The 13,486-nt window shown below is 49.4% G+C and overlaps 2 protein-coding genes across 2 annotated transcripts; one reads left to right on the top strand and one right to left on the bottom strand.

Annotated features, from left to right (window-relative positions):
* Positions 1-9,784: 9,784 nt before the first annotated feature.
* On the bottom strand, positions 9,785-10,525 carry LOC119298716. The gene has a single exon (XM_037576004.1). It carries the CDS (start codon positions 10,436-10,438, stop codon positions 9,932-9,934), a length of 507 nt encoding a protein of 168 aa, XP_037431901.1. The 5' UTR covers positions 10,439-10,525; the 3' UTR covers positions 9,785-9,931.
* Positions 10,526-11,048: 523 nt separating this feature from the next.
* LOC119298717 (pollen allergen Lol p 2-A-like) lies at positions 11,049-12,022 on the top strand. Its single transcript, XM_037576005.1, has one exon. The coding sequence runs from the start codon at positions 11,227-11,229 to the stop codon at positions 11,590-11,592; it is 366 nt and encodes a 121-aa protein (XP_037431902.1). The 5' UTR covers positions 11,049-11,226; the 3' UTR covers positions 11,593-12,022.
* Positions 12,023-13,486: the final 1,464 nt, after the last annotated feature.

Below are 13,486 nucleotides of genomic sequence, written 5' to 3'. Positions count from 1 at the left end.
GAGGAAGTATACACTCTGGAGATTTATATCCAAAAACTAATCTAAAATTGCATCCAAGAGAGCACAGAAAAGAATGTAATTGTCTTCTGGATTTCTCGCCTTTGTTCTAGATGGTGGGTGGGTATGATAGGAACTACTAGTGTCCTCACTCTCAAATCACATGAATTCGGTTTGATTACATGCTCATCGAGCCAGATCTAAGGAAAGGAGGAGGAAGGTAGTTGAGAGCCGCCGCCGCCGCCAAGTACTTGATCCTCTGGATACCCTGGCTCGCGGGGGAGGAGGGGATTATATGCAGGTAGGTCTTCACTTCCGTGGGCCACTTGCCCACGCGGGCCCGATGAATCTGTTGTTGGGCTTCCGCTCACGCCTGGGCCTGTTGGGCTCGACCTCCTGTGGTGGCTCGGTGTCGCTTGAGGTGATCTTGTCAGGGGCCGTCTCCTGGGCGTCGCTGACATTCCCCTTGTCTTGAAAAATGGCTTGTCCCCAAGCCGGAGCATCAGGGAAACGCCGTCGAAGACGGCTGATGTTCTCCCACTTGGCCTTGTCAGCAGAAGAGTAGGACCAGTGCGTGAGCCCCTGGCGCACGGTCGAGCGCCCGGTGTTCTTGTCGCGGAGGCTGAGGATGCGCAGCGGGACCCAAGCTGGAGCGCGCGGAAACGCCGGTGGAGATCTTCCAGGTCTTCCCAAGTGGTGTCCTCCACGGGTGTGCCAGACCAGCGAATCTTGCCCTGACGAACCATCTTGTTGGGGGCCTTGCGCCACCTGTAGTCGATCACTTCGAGCGGTACCTGAAATGCAGACACATTAGCCGGTAGAGCGCTGACCGAACCTTCAGGACGGAGGTGAGCCGCCTTGAGTTGCGACACATGGAAGACTGGATGGACTGCTGATCCTTCTGGGAGCTGCAGGCGGTAAGCCACGGCTCCAATCTTGGACAGAATCTGGAAGGGGCCAAAGAATTTGAACGACAGCTTGTGGCACGCCCGCCGAGCAACGGAGGTTTGCACATAAGGTTGCAGTTTCAGGTACACTTGGTCTCCCGGTTGGAAGGAGCGGTCGGAACGCTTCTTGTCTGCTTGTTCTTTCATCCGCTGTTGTGCTCTGTGCAAGTGCTGCTTCGCCAAAGCCAGCATCAGTTGCCGCTCCTCGAGCCATGCTCGGACGTCGAGTGGTTGGCAGTCATCTGCGATGGCTAACCCCAGGGCGCGAGGCTCTCTCCCATAGAGCACCGCGAACGGTGACTTGCCCGGGCTTGAGCGCGTGCTCGTGTTATACCAGAACTCTGCGAGTGACAACCACTTGGACCACTGCTGAAGGGACGCCTGCGAGTAGCAGCGCAAGAATGTTTCCAGGCACTGGTTGACACGTTCCGTTTGCCCGTCAATTTGAGAGTGGCGCGCCGTGCTCATGAGGAGCTCCGTACCGGTGAGTTTGAAAAGGTGCTGCCAGAAGCAACTGGTAAAGAGCGGGTCACGGTCGGAGACAATGTACCTGGGCATACCGTGGTGCTTGTAGATGTGATCCATGAACTGTTGGGCTACTGTCTGGGCAGTGAAAGGGTGCACGAGCGGCACAAAATGGGCATACTTGGTTAGTTTATCCACGACCACCATGATGCAGTTGTGCCGGCCAGACGGGGGCAGACCGTCGATGAAATCCATAGTTACCATCTCCTACGGCTGATTTGGTATTGGTAGGGGTTGCAGGAGCCCTGGGTAGCGAGACATGTCAGGTTTAGCTTGCTGGCACGTGGAGCAGGTGCGGACGAACTCCCTGATGGTGCGGCGCATCCCCGGCCAGGTAAAGTGCTGCTTGACGCGCGCCAAGGTGACCGGGAAGCCCGAGTGCCCCCCTGCTGCTGCATCATGCAAGGCTGAAGTAACCTTGGCTTGCAGCGCACGGTTTTGCCCCAGCCACAGTCTGCCCTTGTAGCGTAGTAACCCCTGTTGCAAGGTGAAAGCTCCTTGTTGCGGTGCCGTGGCTAGGCTAGCGAGAAGTTTCTAGCATTGGGCGTCCTCGGCGTACCCTTGTTGCACCTCTGTCAACCAAGCAGGCTTGCATTCAGTGATGGCAAGTGCGGCCTCCTGCGGGTCGTGGTGGCGACGAGACAGGGCATCAGCTGCCTTGTTATCCTCTCCCTTTTTGTAGCAGATTCTGTATTGCAGGCCTAGCAATTTGGTGAATGCCTTGTGTTGCTAGACCGTCGACAAGCGTTGCTCTTCTAGGTGCACCAAACTTTTTTGGTCTATTTTGATCACAAATTCAGCCATCTGCAAGTAGTGGCGCCATTGGTCAACCACGTGCAGAATTGCCATACACTCCTTCTCATAGGTGGAGAGGCCTGCCGCCTTTGGCCCGAGGGCTTTGCTGAGGAAAGCGATGGGGTGGTTGTCCTGCTGCAGCACCGCCCCAATGCCTCTATCACACGCGTTAGTTTCGACCACGAATGGTTTGGTGAAGTTGGGCAGGGCCAGTACCGGAGCCGAAATGACGGCTTCCTTGAGAGTTGTAAATGCCTTTTGGCTCTCATCAATCCAAACAAAGAGTGCCCCCTTGCGCAACAGCTGAGTCAGGGGTTTGCAGATCATCCCGAAGTGACGGACAAACTTCCTATAGTAACCTTCTAGACCCAGGAAGCCCCTGAGTTCCTTCACTGGTTCGAGCACTGGCCAGTCGCAGACTGTAGCGATTTTGCTCTCCTCGGTTGCGACCCCTTCCGCGCTGATGCGGTGGCCCAGGTAAGATAGTTGCTTTTGTGCAAATAAGCACTTGGATTCATTCACCTGCCACTGGTCCTTCTTCAACAGCCCGAGCACCTCTTCCAAGTCTCTCAAGTGATCCTCCAAGGTAATACTGAACACCAAAATGTCGTCGAAGAAGACAAGCACGCACTTGCGGGATACAGGAGACAGGGTGACGTTCATTGCTCCCTGGAAGGTGGCCGGTGCGTAGGCGAGTCCGAAGGATACCACCTTGTACTCATAGTGGCCGCTGTGTGTTTGGAACGCTGTCTTCGGTGCTTCGCCTTCGGCCAACCGGATCTGGTGGTACCCCGAGCGGAGATCTAATTTAGAGAACCAGCGCGCACCTGCAAGCTTGTCCAGAAGTTCGTCAATCACTGGGATAGGAAAAGTAGTCTTGCAAGTCAGAGCGTTGAGGCGCCTGTAATCGACACACAGTCGCCAAGTCAAGTCCTTCTTGCGCACCAGGACCACAGGAGAGGAGAAAGGGCTCTGACTGACTTGTATGATCCCTTTCTTCAGAAGGTTAGCCACTTGGCGCTCGATTTCTGTCTTGAGGGCTGGAGAGTAGCGGTATGGATGGATGGCAAACGGTTGAGCACCTGGCAGCAGGGGTATGCGGTGGTCGCAAGCCCGTTTTGGGGGTAACCCTGTTGGTTCATCAACGACTTCTTTGTAGCGGCTGAGCAACTCGGCAACTTGGGGCAGCATAGGTGGAGGTTGTTGTGGAACCACTTGGCATAGCTGGAGGACGAACAAACTGGCATTCTCTTTGCACAGCGCCTGGAGTTGCATAGCCGACACTATGGAGCATGTGGTGTCGCTGCTGGGCAAGCCTTGCAGTCGGATCGTGCCCCCATGGTATTGGAACTCGATGTACTTCTTCTCCCAATCAACTTGCATTGGGCTGTGGCTTTCTAACCAATCCATCCCGAGGATAATATCATAGCTGTGCAATGGAAGCACCTTCAGATTGCAGCGAAATTCCTGTCCGTGGCTCCACCATTGGCAGTCCGGTACTTCCTGAGTACAAGCTAGCTCTCCCCCATCGGCTACGCGCACCCTGAGACGACGCGCTAGAGGGACCGCCCGGAGTTCTCCTCTGACCAAGTCGTGCCTGATGAAGGAAGACGAGCTGCCCGAGTCAACGAGCAGGAGCACCTTGGTGTCGCCTATCCACCCTTGGAGTTGCAGAGCCTTTGGGGATGCCGTGCCCTCCAAAGCGTGGCACGAAATGGCTGCGCAGTTGGCATCTTCTTGTTGTTCCTCGATTGGCAGGGTGCACCTGTCTTCTGTTTCCAGCATCTAAAGTAATTCCTCAATGACATGGAGGGGAACATTGGCTGGGCAGCGGTGGTCGCGCCCCCAGCGTTCGCCACAGGTGAAGCAGAGTCCCTTAGCGCGCCGGTAGGCGCGTAGGGCAGCAACCTTGTCTGCGTCTTGTGCGGGCCGCGCTGCCTCCAGAGCGCGCCGGTCCTCCGCACCAGCTACCCCACCACCCCGAGGAGGAGCGGCCGGCAGCGGCAGGGGGGCCGTTCGGATGGCGGCCCTGGTTGTCGGCGCGTCAGAGCGGCGCGGGCGATCCCGCAGGAAGCCCTCCGCAAGCTCCTCTTGCAGAAGGGCCAGGGAGCCGGCCGCCTCCAGGTCGACGGGTCGCTGGATCAGCACGACCGCCCGAATGTCATCATGCAGACCCTCCACAAACCTCGTCAAAAAATACAGGGGGTGAATAGCTTCAGAGTAAGATAGTAGATGGTTCATTAAAGCATCAAATTGCTCGATATACTCCGCCACGGAGCCAGTTTGCCTAGTGTGGTAAAATTGCCTAATCAGTTGCTGGTGTTGGTCACGCCCGAACTTGCTGCAAAGAAACTCGCAGAACCCCTCCCAGTTAAGGCCGACGACCTTGCGCTGAACTGACTGCAGCCAAATGGCCGTGGTCGTGGAGAAGTTCAGCGTAGCCATGGGCAACCAAAAGGATTGGTCAACCCCGTACATGGCAAAGTATTGCTCGCACATCCCTTTCCACAACCGTGGGTTTTCCCCATCGAATTGTGGAAACGCCATGGCTGGAAACGCGTGGTTGTTTCCCCCACCCGCGGAAGCAGATGCGTATCCCGCAGCCGACAGCGGACTAGTGAACGGAAACGGAGAGGAGGGGGCGGGAGCCGGCAGGTGAGGAGCGGGCGGGCACTGCAACTGACCTGTGCCCGGGGTAGTTCCTGAGAACTGCCCCCGGGGTTGCGGATGCTCGCCGTGGCCATCGGGCCTGGAGGAGGGCCTCCATGGTGCGATTGGTGTGGTAGGAACGGTGGCCTTGTTCTTGTCCACCGCGTTGCCAGCTGCCTCGGGGATGTCGATGACGACGTGGGGCTGGTAGCCGGGTGCGGCTTGCTGGAGCGCCCCAACCGCCTCCTGCAGAGCGGAGACACGGGCCTCTAGCTCCGGCCTCCACTCCTGGATGGCCTCCACCTTGGAGCTCAGGTCGCGGATTGACTCCTTGATGCCGCCAGAGAACTCGCCCAAGAGCTCCCTCATGAACTTTTTGGCCTCGTCATCCATGGCGAGTCGCCGCTGCTTCTCCTTCCTCGTCTCGATGATAGATCGGAAGGTAGAGGCCAGATTTGCGGTGGAAGGGGAAGAAAAATGGCTCTAGATACCAATTGATAGGAACTACTAGTGTCCTCACTCTCAAATCACAGGAATTCGGTTTGATTACATGCTCATCGAGCCAGATCTAAGGAAAGGAGGAGGAAGGTAGTTGAGAGCCGCCGCCGCCGCCAAGTACTTGATCCTCTGGATACCCTAGCTCGCGGGGGAGGAGGGGATTATATGCAGGTAGGTCTTCACTTCCGTGGGCCACTTGCCCACGCGGGCCCGATGAATTTGCTGTTGGGCTTCCGCTCGCGCCTGGGCCTGTTGGGCTCGACCTCCTGTGGTGGCTCGGTGTCGCTTGAGGTGATCTTGTTAGGGGCCGTCTCCTGGGCGTCGCTGACTGGGTACGTGTGAGTGTAGTACTTGTGCAGTGTGCTTATGAAGTCTCGTGAATGATCGAATGGGCTCTCTGTTTCTTTTGACACGAAAAAAAGGCTTATCCCAGTCAACAATGCCAAAGTCAACGGTCTAAAAAACTAACAGATGGAGGAAAATCCAGTAAATTACTGAAGCCAAGAACGAACATGATGCATGCGACGGTCCTAAATAAATTAGCAGCTTGTCGTTACAGCAAGCGCACGTCATATATTTAAAAACGGAGGGAGTATATTTGTCCGAACCATGCAAAAGAACTGCATGTGAGCAATCTAAAAAAGTAGGAAATACAAAGTCTTAAGGTTACAAGAACAATCCATAAACAGACTCCAAAACACGACCAACAAACAGAAAAGTCTACCACAATACATGGACCATAGGTGAAGACGGTTCAAAACATCTAGATGCAAGTTTGAACCAATTAGGTCTTGTACAATGGGAAGTGCTTAGAGAAATAAATCAGATTTTTCTTAAGCACCGGTGCTTATTTGTGCAGGATAGACGTCTATCCTGTAGAAATAGGCACCGGTGCTTCAGAAAAATCCGGTTTATTTTTCTAAGCATCTCTCTAAGCACCTCCCATTGTACAAGGCCTTATAAGCCTCATTCTTTTTTTTAGAAAAGAAGGATGGCACCCGACCTCTGCATCTGGGCAATGCATGCGGCCACTTTATTAATTATTCTCACACGACCTTACAAAGTCATACAACAACAAGACTAAAGCCACCGTCTAAGCAACAACTGTCGCTACACCTATCCAATTGATAAAGGGGCGCTGATAGCCTGGGCATAATATCAAACAGACATCACAGCCAAACCTAAACATCTAATACCTGAGGTCCCAACCAGGACCCCTGCCTGGTATGGGGCTCCTACCAGTCCGGCGCACTCCTCAACCAGGACGCCTCCCGGGTATGAGGCTGTCGCAGCCACCTGCCACGAGTCCATCTTCAGAGATGTACTGTTGCATCTACCGTGCCAGGTCTCTCTACCATCGACGCAACCACGACGCCAGACATCGTCTGCCTCACATTTGGCTTGATAAAGAATAAGATTAATCAAAGCAACTTCTGTTCAAAACTCCATTGTTAGGCTACTTCGAAATCAACCATGCAACCAAGATGACCAGGCTGTAAGAAAAGTCTGCCATAATATATAGACACTCGGTGAAGGGCGTCAAAACATCTATCACCTGATATGCATCAATTACGAGCCTCACGTTTAATTCGATCAATAATAAAATCAGTCGTCGATGCAATTTCTGTTCAAAACTATTGCTACACTCCTTCCAGAAACCACGCAACTAAGATGACCAGGTTGTTTTAGCTGATTCTTCTCTGGTTTCTCTCGGGAGGAAGCCCTTGCCAGAGCCCGCCATCCCTCTAAGGTGTTCTTGACGACCGGAGTAACATTGCATACTGATCAATATCTTTCATAACCCGCCTGCACCTAATCCGGTCCCTCAAATGTCCATGATGGTTTAGTTAAAAAATGTCAACGATGGCCCTCAAACGTCTACTATGGCCAGTCGCATGCATGTGATTGGTGGAGACAGAGAGAATAAACAAAAAGAAAGAGATGGTTCATAGTAGACAAAAACCCACACATATAAATTTTACACATGAGGGTAATATGAAAAGTGTCGGACAGTGTAGGCATTTAGAAAGGTTTTGAGAGAGCTAGTTAAGTTAACTTTTTCATTAATTAGTAGAGTCCGACTGAAGATGCTCCAGGGCTGCTAAAAATGCTCTACGCATAAGTGGATGATTAATATCTTCCATGGCTAACGAATACAGAGCTGGTTATGTCATAGACCTCGCGAGCAATCAGCCGTTCCGAGGAGCCCTGAATCTTCCAGATGATATTGTGAGCTGAAATACCAGTAGGCATACCCTCAAAGAATAAATATAAGGACCTATGAATATATGAAAAAGTTGTGGTACATATAAACATTACTCACTCGAAAGGAGCACTATTTTTTTAGAACACTTTTGAGTGAGGCGTTTTGGCTTGCAGGCTCAAATGAGCTCAAGAGTGATTTAAAAAATTGCTAAAAATGCTAAAAGAATTCAAAAAATTCTAAATGTCTTTTGGAGAAAGATGACGAAGTGTGCAACGTTCGTGTCAAATTTCAGAGCAATTGGATGTCAGGATAGGTCTCGGCAAAAGGATAAATTTAAGGTCTGTGAAAAGTTTATTGTGTGAACCTGATTTTCTTCTTCTTCTGAGAACTACTCAAAAGTTCAAAGCACCCACCTCACGCACTCAGTCATCTTTCTTCATAAAAAATTGGTATTTTTTAAAATTTGTTCGTATTATTATTTAATTTGCTGCTCACTGTTTTTAGATGAGCAGGGTTCAGAATTGAATAATTGAAAACTTTCGGTCTGTCAATATCAACCGGAAACATCCTTTAAAAAAAGCTGATTTTATCAAGGTAGTACAAAGAACACTATAAATAAAATTTACATCTATAAATAAAATTTACATCTACATCCATAGCCATCCATAGCACCTAAGGGCTACTACAAGTACACGTTGTCATCATTATCATTCCCGCCATTATTACCCCTTTATTGTTCCTTGTTGTAGTATCATCAACCTTCCCACCGTCATTACCCCTCCCTTGCCAGCACCGTCATCACCCGTTCTTTATTGCAGGGGAACGTAGGAGAACGTCGGGGAACGTCGAGAAGTCGTTATGCTAAGTCTAGACCGCCGTGACTCATCCAAACTCACCCAAAAGGGAACATTAACATCACCCAAATTAAGTTTCTCGAGTCAATAGTGAAAATCGACAAGGTGACTTCGATTGTTGCTTCGATTATTTTTTACTTTTGGGAAAACATGAATATTTCTCCACTTTAAAAAAAAGAAACTTTTTATAATTTGAAATTTTGTTATTAAGTTGTAACATTTTTCTAAACTTCAATTTTTAAACACATGATTTTTTTAAATAATTGTAATAAAACTTCTCTTTCCATCACAATTGTTAGCTGGGCCGGTTGGACGTGACCGGTTGGCAGGTCATGGGATTAAATTCTTTCATCGGCAATTTTATTTTTTTGCTAGTTCTCCAGGCCTAGGCCACAGTGCGCTCATCGGCAATTTTATTTTTTTGCTAGCTCTTCAGGCCTAGGCCACAATGCGCCGCTAGGTTTCATCATATCTGTAAGTTGAGTCAATTAAAAAGATTGTGTGTGACCAATTGGCAGGTCACAGAATCGAAACCTCTCATTGACAATTTTATTTTTGTGCTAACTCTCCAGGCCTCGGATATTAAGAAAAATATCAAAATCAAGAAAAAAAATAAAAAGAACGTGACATGAAGAAGAAAACTTATTGTAACGATGAATTCACGAAGTCAATCCATACTTTATTATTAAAAAAGTAGCAGGGACCTTTAAAATAAACTGCTGCTCATCAACTCAACCTAGTATGAAGGACGCTATAAATAAAATTACATCTACAACCGTAGATGGAGCACCTAACAACTACTAATAAACTGCTGCTCATCAACTCAACCTAGTATGAAGGACACTATAAATAAAATTACATCAACCGTAGATAGAGCACCTAACAACTACTAATAAACTGCTGCTCATCAACTCAACCTAGTATGAAGGACACTATAAATAAAATTACATCTACAACCGTAGATAGAGCACCTAACAACTACTACAAGCACGCAGATAGAACACCTAACGACTACTACAAGCACGCGCCGCTGTCACCCTTCTCTTGTTGTAGTACCATCACCCCTTCCGCAGTCATTTCCCTCGCCGACGCCGTCATCACCCATTCCTCAGTTCCATACGTCATTACCCCTCCCTTGCCGCCGTCATCACCCGTTCTTAGAAGACAGTCGAAAAATTGTCGTGCTAAGTCTGACCGCCGCAACTCATCCAAAAGGGAACATTAACATCACTCAGATTAAGTTTCTCGAGTCAATGGTGAAAATCGACAAGGTGACTCGATTGTTGCTTCGAGTAAAAGGAAATCCAAAAGTCGCAAAAATAACACACGAAGCATGTATCACTACTTTCTACAACGTGTAGATTTCACAACATGTTTTTACAGATACGTGAACTGTACATGATGTACATACACGTGAACACACGCACGTACACACACGACTAGGACTAGTATAGACTCGACTATTCCTTGGTCTTGAGCTTGGCGCCTGCTCGGACGCACGACTTGACCAAACTCTTGAGCCCCTTCTTCCCTTTCTTCCCGCTCCCGGGACTCCCCGGTTCAGCCCCAGCCCCGCCGCTGCCGTTCATCATCATCCTCATCGTCCTCCTCGCCGACTCCGCCGTCTGCATGCTCGACGACATCTCCATGCGCTCCTCCTCCATCCGGAGCACCCGGTCCTCCAGGAACGCGATGCGCTCCACCAGGCTCCCCTTGGCCTTGGTCTCCCGCAGCAGCTCCTCCGCCGACCGGCACCCGTGAGGTCGAGCCCGAGGCGTGGTCGGGGACGACGATGACAAGGTGCTTGTGGCGGTGGTGGAAGACCTGCCGCTGCCGCTGTGGCGCAGCTCCTCCAAGTACCCCACCACCAGGTCCAGCCGGTCCACCCGCGCCATCATGCTCCCAGCCGCCGGCAGCTGGTGCTGGTGCTGCCCGCCGTGGCTGTGGCTCACCGCCGATGAAGCCATAACTGTTCTTCTGTCTCCGGCCCTATGTGTGTGCGTGCGCGTGTCTGGAAGTATCTCGATCTTATCAAGTTGGAACTTGGAAGAGAATTGATCTGCTATCGATCATGTGACACATGCATGGAGCAGGTATAAATAAGTAGCCGATCGGATGGACATGGAATGGAGAGGCAGCTAGCTAGCTGCACGTGTCTGTCACGGAGGTGGCGACGTGGCGCATGTATGCATGCAACGGCGGTGCGTGCATGCCTGAGGTGCTCGCGTACGTGTCCTGCTTCGCAGCCGCCAACGAAATACTACTCCACGTTCCTTCTCGCAACCAACAGGCACGCGCCACGTGCACGTGTAGCCAGGCCACGAGCCCCCATCTACTCCGTCTGGAAGACGCCTCTACTCGACGACGAAAGAATTATTTTATGTTTGTACACGACCAAAAGAATTTCTCACATCGACGACGAAGCCGGCCATCTCGATCGTCCGTCCGAGGAAGCTCATTATTTTATGTTTGTTGCTGCTATATGTGTATAATTAGACATGGCAGGCATGCGACCGGCCAACGCTCCGGCGATGTCGGTGGTTTATGCGGCCAACCGGCCATGATCGAGAAGACTGAGCTGGTCCGTTCATGCATACGCGGCTCTCCGTCACCGAGGGCCGCGAGCGACATCGCCGGAGCGCCGCGCGTCCGCGCATAAATATGGTACCACACCACACAAGCCATCACAAGCTCACAATCCCACAGCAGCAGAACCACACACACAAGAATCAATCAACCAACCAACCGACGGGAGATGGCTTCATCGAGCAGGATGCTGGTGGCGGCGGCGGTGGCCGCCCTGGTGGCCGTGGCGTGGTGCGCGCCGCCGCCGGTGAGCTTCACGGTGGAGAAGGGGTCCGACAAGACGCATCTGGCGCTGCAGATCAAGTACGACAAGGCCGGCGACAGCATGAAGGAGGTGGAGCTGAAGCAGAAGGAGGACTGGCTGCCCCTGAAGAAGGGCTACAGCGGCGCGTGGGAGATCAAGAGCGACAAGCCCCTCGAGGGCCCCTACAGCTTCCGCTACGAGACCGAGAAGGGCCAGCGCAACGTCTTCGACGACGTCATCCCCACAGATTTCAAGTGCGGCTCCACCTACAAGCCAGAGGCGACCTACTGAGATTCACCCATGCATCGGTTCCGCCATCATCGATCGACCTCGCAACTAAGATCGTGTCATAAGACGCACGTACGGATACTAATAAGTTACTCCCTCTGTAAACTAATATAAGAGTGTTTAGATTACTACTTTAGTATTCTAAACGCTTTTATATTAGTTTACGGAGGTAGTAGATAATATTACCTTCGTCCTGAATCAATTGTCTAATTCGGGACGAAGGGGGTAATAGGAGAAGCAACGGCCGGCGGTCGGTTGTATTTGCTCTCCCGTACGCTCGTTGTCTTGATTGACCATTTCTCTTTTTTTTTTACCCAATCTTTTCAATATTATTTGTAATATTATTTGTAAGATATGCAGTGCTCACAAGGAGCTCTCACTCTCCTACATAGTCAGTGATGATATGAATGGAGACCAGTGTTTAGACGTATTCTGTCGAGGAGATCAGAGAAGGAGCCCATGAAGGCACTAGGACCTAACGGTTCCCCGACGCCTTTCTAATAGACCCATTAGAAACGCTTTTAAAGAGGGAATTTCTACAATTATTAGCGGTTTCTTGGTAGGAGATATAATTCTCAAGGAGTTGTTCGACTCTACCATTGTTGCGATCTCAAAGGAAAACAACCCAAACAATAAAGAAAAACACACATGTGTGCACACATTCATTCTGGTGGTGCGGCATCCCAATGGGATGTTGCCTATATGAAGAGCACATGCTTGCAGGTAAGAATCATACGTATCAGACTGACATCATCACACTAACACTTCTGCTTCTTTTCATAAGTAAGGGTATGATAGTCATATTTTATAAACTCTTCATCTATACACTTTACATGAACCACAAAAAAGGTGCATGCTGCAAGATTCGTACCAAGATCGTTCAGCAATTAGCACATCCGCCTTAACCAATGGAGCAACCAGACCTAAGGTGTTAAGTATGTTTTCTTATACTTGAAATAGAACACTGGAAAAACGCAACATTTTCTTTTTGTTTCTTAAATGCGTGAACTTTTTATAATTCATGTTTTCTTAAATGACGACAAAATTTCAAATTCCTGATTTTTTTCTTCCAAATCAATGAACTTTTTTTTTTCCAAAATTGGTTAGTCTTTTTCACAAATTCATGAACTATTTTGCAAATTGGTGATTTGTTTTTGAAAATTGTTGAACTTTTTTATAAAATTGATGAACTTTGTTTCTAAACCAATGATTTTTTTTTCAAATTTGTGATTTTTTTTCAAAATCAATAAACTTTTCTTTCAAAATCGATGAACTTATTTTGAATTTTAGATGAACTTTTTTCAAAATCAATAAAAGAAATAGAAAAAAGAAAAGAAAAACAAAATAATATAAAAAATCATGTGAAAACCGAAGAAAAAACCAGCCTGGTTGAAAAGGAAAACCAGTGTCTTTCTTTTTAGCGTTATATTTGACGCACTACAAAAGATGTAAAAAGAAAAACATAGACCATGACCAACGGAGGTGTTCAAGTAGGCGAGATGGCTCCGTCTAAGAGCACGTCGTTTCCCGACATGCTTGAAATGACCCCAATTTTTTGTCATGCCTTGTATGACCAATTCAATGCACCATGCCAAGTTGTTTTGGTTTTTGACAAGTTTTGCATTTTCAGAGTTTCCTCGGTCAAAAACGCCCAATAAATGGGCGGACGTGTCGCAACTTGCATACGGTGTCAGAAATCGTTCAAACTTGGCATGGATGACTACCATGGTCATGCCCACGTGCTTGAAAAATTTAGGGTCATTTCAAGAATGTCTAAAAGTAGACCATGTTCAGTGAAGGGTGTTCGGGTTAGCCAGAAGGCTCCGCCTGAGGGTATGTTGTCTCTCAACATCCTTCAAATGGCCTCAAAAAATTTCCACCTCATTCTATGATCAAA

Source organism: Triticum dicoccoides, chromosome 5A (genome assembly GCF_002162155.2).
Source record: "Triticum dicoccoides isolate Atlit2015 ecotype Zavitan chromosome 5A, WEW_v2.0, whole genome shotgun sequence".
NCBI classification, from domain to species: Eukaryota; Viridiplantae; Streptophyta; class Magnoliopsida; order Poales; family Poaceae; genus Triticum; species Triticum dicoccoides.
The sequence above is the reverse complement of the archived record's forward strand: the minus strand, read 5'-3'. Positions and strand labels throughout refer to the sequence as shown.

Excerpts from the sequence above, each read along its gene's own strand:
- LOC119298717 (XM_037576005.1), top strand. The coding sequence starts at position 11,227 with ATGGCTTCATCGAGCAGGATGCTGGTGGCGGCGGCGGTGGCCGCCCTG.
- LOC119298716 (XM_037576004.1), bottom strand. The coding sequence starts at position 10,438 with ATGGCTTCATCGGCGGTGAGCCACAGCCACGGCGGGCAGCACCAGCAC.